This window comes from Tamandua tetradactyla, chromosome 13 (assembly GCF_023851605.1).
Source record: "Tamandua tetradactyla isolate mTamTet1 chromosome 13, mTamTet1.pri, whole genome shotgun sequence".
Classification (NCBI taxonomy): domain Eukaryota; kingdom Metazoa; phylum Chordata; class Mammalia; order Pilosa; family Myrmecophagidae; genus Tamandua; species Tamandua tetradactyla.
The window spans coordinates 27,439,410-27,443,616 of NC_135339.1; the positions used below are offsets into that span (position 1 = coordinate 27,439,410).

Consider the following 4,207-nt stretch of genomic DNA (forward strand, 5'->3'; position numbering starts at 1 on the left):
TGACCAAAGGGTGAGAAATCTGGTCCCAAGGCAGGCCAAGTCTTCAAGCTCACCCAGCCTCTCTCACCTGTCACCCTCAGCGGCCCAGTGCCTACCCCTGGCAGGAGCTAGGTGCAGACCCAGGGCCAAACTCAAGGCCTCCTCTTATGAAAGGCAGGACACCCTCACCGCCTGCTCTCGAGGGCCTCACCCCACATGGCCTGAGTCTTCCAGGCCCCCCGTCTTCTAAGTGTGCTGTGGTCAAAGGTTTGAGAGCTTCAGGAAGTTCAAGGAGGCTGGGAGCCTTGGTCAAGGGCCCTGGGGGGAGGTGGGGAGACCTCAGACTTGCACCCTGGCCATCCTGTCCTTACACCCTCCCCTGCCATCGGGAGGAGCCCTCTTCCCAAGGCTGACCTTCAAGCCCAGCATCTCAGAACAGATCTAGAAGTTATTCAAGCATCAGACAGGCAGACAGACGAGGCGTGCAAGTCCAGGCTTTACCTGGACCACCAGCTCCTGGACCCTATCTTCACCCTCCCAGGTCATGCGCCCACTGTCACCGCGTTCCTCAGGCCCAGCACCCGCCGGATCATTTGACCATGTCTTTCACACCTGCCTGCCAGCTGCACTATTATTTACTAATTTCTGTACATGGACTCATTTTTACTTAAATCTATTTATTGAAAATGTCACCACAGTAAATAGCATGCCAGTATCACCTGTCATAAATAAAAGGTAGCCAATAAAAAATACAATTAAAGCAAAGCAGTGCTATAAAAGTCTGGAAACATCCCACCTGTCCTTAACCCAAGGCTTGTTCCCTAGTAAAAGGAGAAGTCAACACATGTTCCAGAGGTGTTAGAACATTTTGGCACCAAACTGAGATTTTCTTCTTGGAATAAAAGGATTGAAAGAGAACTGGAGAGGGAATGCATTTCTCAGTCTGATTTCATGTCACTGAATGCCCGTAACACCTAAAAAGGTCTCAAGGACCCCAGGTATCTGCCCAACACTTTGGGAACACTGGCCTAGAATCTTTCTCTGCCTCATGCTTAACACAACATGGTACCTGTGGACCCTCCTCTGACCTCACCTGCAAGGCTTCATCAGATCCCAACCCACGAGCCTGCCCGGCAACTCCCTCTCCCACCAGCCCCCAGAGGTCACCGCTGACTGAGGTGGGACACAAGGTAGACCAGGCCCACCAGCAGGAGCCCACGAACGCCCAGCATCATGAGCAGGAAGAGGAGCAGGATGGAGGTCACTGGCTCCACAGCGTGGTTGCCGAGATGCCACTGTGGGAAGCCCATGTTCACCAGCTGCCGGTTGAGATCATTGAAGGGGGACTGAGCAGCACCCAGCCTGGCTCCTGCCTGCTGCTGGCGGAGACCAGGACCCCCCGGGGGGTTACCATGGCCCCTGTTCAGAAAACTCTGGAAGTTGGAGAGAGAGAGAGAAATAAATTCAGGGATAACTTCCCTGAAGTTGGAGCACCAGCCATACCCTGTCCCACCCCACGTAGGAAGGGGTGACTGGTCCCGGGGAACCAGCCAAGGATACTCCCTCCTTCCTCAGCAATCCCTAAATGCCACCCAGGAACCCCCACAACTGAGTCACAAACTCTCAGAGCACAGAAAATGCCAGCCCATCTTCCCCATTCCATGCCCTGAGAGAAGGTGTGCAAGACAGAGAAGAGAGGAAGGGGTCTCAGCAGGTTGAATACAGGACACAGCCGTTGGACAAGTGTTTTTAATACTCATTACTCCTTTCTTTAAAATAATCATTTTGTGGCTATGAGTTCATCTCCTTTACTTACTCTCCAGTTTCTCTCTCATCAGAGACTTAGAAGAGTGCTGCTAGGTCCAATGGGGTTTGCTAATGAGGCTAAGGAAGAAAGAACTGTTGGGTTTCAAGTCCAGGAGGGCTACTTGGAGTAGGAAGCCTTGGGGAGGTAGAGAGCTGAACAACAAATTCATTGGGCTTTCCCCAAATTGACCCTCTGGGCTTTCCTGCCTGACTCTTTGGCAAAGACAACTTCATGCTAGAGAAGGTGGCTGACCAGCAGGATAGGCTTCTGGAGAGCAGAGGAGTAACCAGTTAGGAGAACAGGAGGAGGCCAGCTGCTCCCCTTCCAAGGAGGATGGGAGCTCACCTGGCGAGGGGTGCTATGGTGCAGGGGAGTGGTGGTCCTCACGCGGGGGTCATCGTCCTGCACAATCTCCCCGTTGGCCAAGATCCGCACCATCGTCTGTAGAGTTGTGGGTCCCTGGACTGCACCTGCAATGCACGGCCAAGCTGCAGGCTGAAGGAAGCCAGGCAGCCCTGAGGTCCCCCATAACCCCTAAACCAGCGACCTGTGACTAGGATGTTAAAGGCCCGTGGATGACATTTTCCCAGACTTCAAAAAGCCGGGTGGGAATGATTTCTGAGAGATAAAAAGATGTTGCTTTCAGTGGGAATAAATGCCACGCGGGGCGCTCACACCAGCTACCCATGCTGAGAAGGCACTGTGTCTGCGATTTTAATACAAGAGGGGAGAAAGTTGTGCAAGTTGCCTGCTAGACAAAAATCTTTCAGACATTGAGTCCACAGAGGAAACCATCACAAGAATCTCGGGAGGAGTTTTATTATTAACCACCACCATCAGCGCCACCTGGAACCTGCCTGCTCTGGCTCAGGCACTGTGGAAGCCCACCAGGGTTCAGCCCTCCAAGGTCGGGTGTGCACAGGACGGGAAGTGGAGGCACAGGTCGGTTTAAGCAGCTGGCCCAGGCTCACATATTTACAGGCGGCAGAGAAATGAAGAAGCCAATGCCAAGGAGCTGGGCCTTCTCCTGCCCACCTGCCAGCACCCCTAGGAGATGCAGACCCCACTTCAAAGGGGCTCCAGATCCACTGCCTGGCAGCGGATCACTCTGGTGGCCACACACCACCAGCATGGTCTGAGAGGGGCAGAACAGTCATGCAAGGGATTTGCCCCTCATCTGTCCCTCACTTCTCAGGTGACACCTCGCCATCCTTTGCTAACCGGAGGCCAGAGCCCAGCTTTACCAAAGACGGAGTGGGGGAGGGGCGCGGCTGCGGCTTCTGGGAGGGCGCCACGTTGCAGAACTCCTGGCCTCCCCGAGGCAGAGGCCCTTAACCCCAGGGTGCCCACGGGCTGGGGTGAAAGTGGAGGTCATTCCATCCTCTCCCCAAGACTGTGGAAAGGCCATTTTTCTCAGGAGATGAGTCACAGTTTTCATCGAAATTCTCAAAGCCATTCGTGACACATATCTCAAAAAAGGTTTAGGAGCCCCTGTCCTCTTGCCCGTGGGGCCTGGGACGGGGGTGGGAAGGGAGGGGCTTTTTGAAGCGTGCTGCCCCGTGGAGAAGACTAAGAGGGCTCTCCACAGCCCCTCTATGCTTTGTCATGCCGCCCCGGCTGGGTGGGCTAAAGGCGCGGCCCACCCCCTCAGATCATCTGGCACAACGGGCACGGGAGCCTTGCCCAGCGGCAGGGATGGGACGCTGGCCGCCCCCCACCCCCGGGGCGCTGTTGCTGGGGGAGGAGGGGCCGAGGGGCCGCACGGGCACCGGGTAGGACCGGGCTCCATGGAAGGGGCGCTGCTCAGGCCCCCGAGTCCCAGCCTCCCATGCCTCAGGCCAGCTCCCGGCCCAGGCCCGGAGTGGGGAAGGGGTGCGCCGCGACCCCTCCTCCCTGGCCGGGACACCCACCTGCGGGGGCGGCGCGCGGGCCTCGGCGGCGTCCACTCGCGGCTGCCGGGAGACCGCTTCCTTCCGCCTGGCCTCGCGGGAAGCGCGGCGCGGAGGGGCGCGGCCAGGAGGGTGGCGCAGCTGCGCCCTCTGCAGGCCTCTGCGCGGAACTGCCGGGCCCAGGGGGAGTCCCAGGGCCGGGAGGAGGGAGGAGTGGAAGTGGGGGGAGGGGAGAGGAGGGAAAAAGGAGGGAGAGGAGAAAGGGATGGGAGGGTAGGGGACGAGAGAGGAAAGGAAGGTGACCGAGAGAGACAGGCAGGGGGGAAATAAGAGAGGAAGGAGGAGGGAGAAGAGAAGGAGGAGGGAAGGGAGGCGGGACCAGGCAGGAACAAGTGTATGTTTGCTGAGGCGGTTCTGAAGATGCCCCTGGAGTAGGACCCAGCCCTGCCCTCAAGGAGCAACGAGTCCTGTCGGGGAGCCTGAGCCTGAACCACAGCGCCGGTGAGGCCAAATGTAGCACGAGAGAAGACAG

General features: G+C 57.4%; 1 protein-coding gene across 1 annotated transcript; it reads right to left on the bottom strand.

Moving 5' to 3' along the window:
• Positions 1-636: 636 nt before the first annotated feature.
• FAM241B (family with sequence similarity 241 member B) lies at positions 637-3,779 on the bottom strand. The gene is made up of 3 exons (XM_077124382.1): positions 3,697-3,779; positions 2,132-2,256; positions 637-1,412 (listed from the first exon to the last, which is right to left on the bottom strand). Exons 2-3 carry the CDS (start codon positions 2,222-2,224, stop codon positions 1,143-1,145), a joined length of 363 nt encoding a protein of 120 aa, XP_076980497.1. The 5' UTR covers positions 2,225-2,256; positions 3,697-3,779; the 3' UTR covers positions 637-1,142.
• Positions 3,780-4,207: the final 428 nt, after the last annotated feature.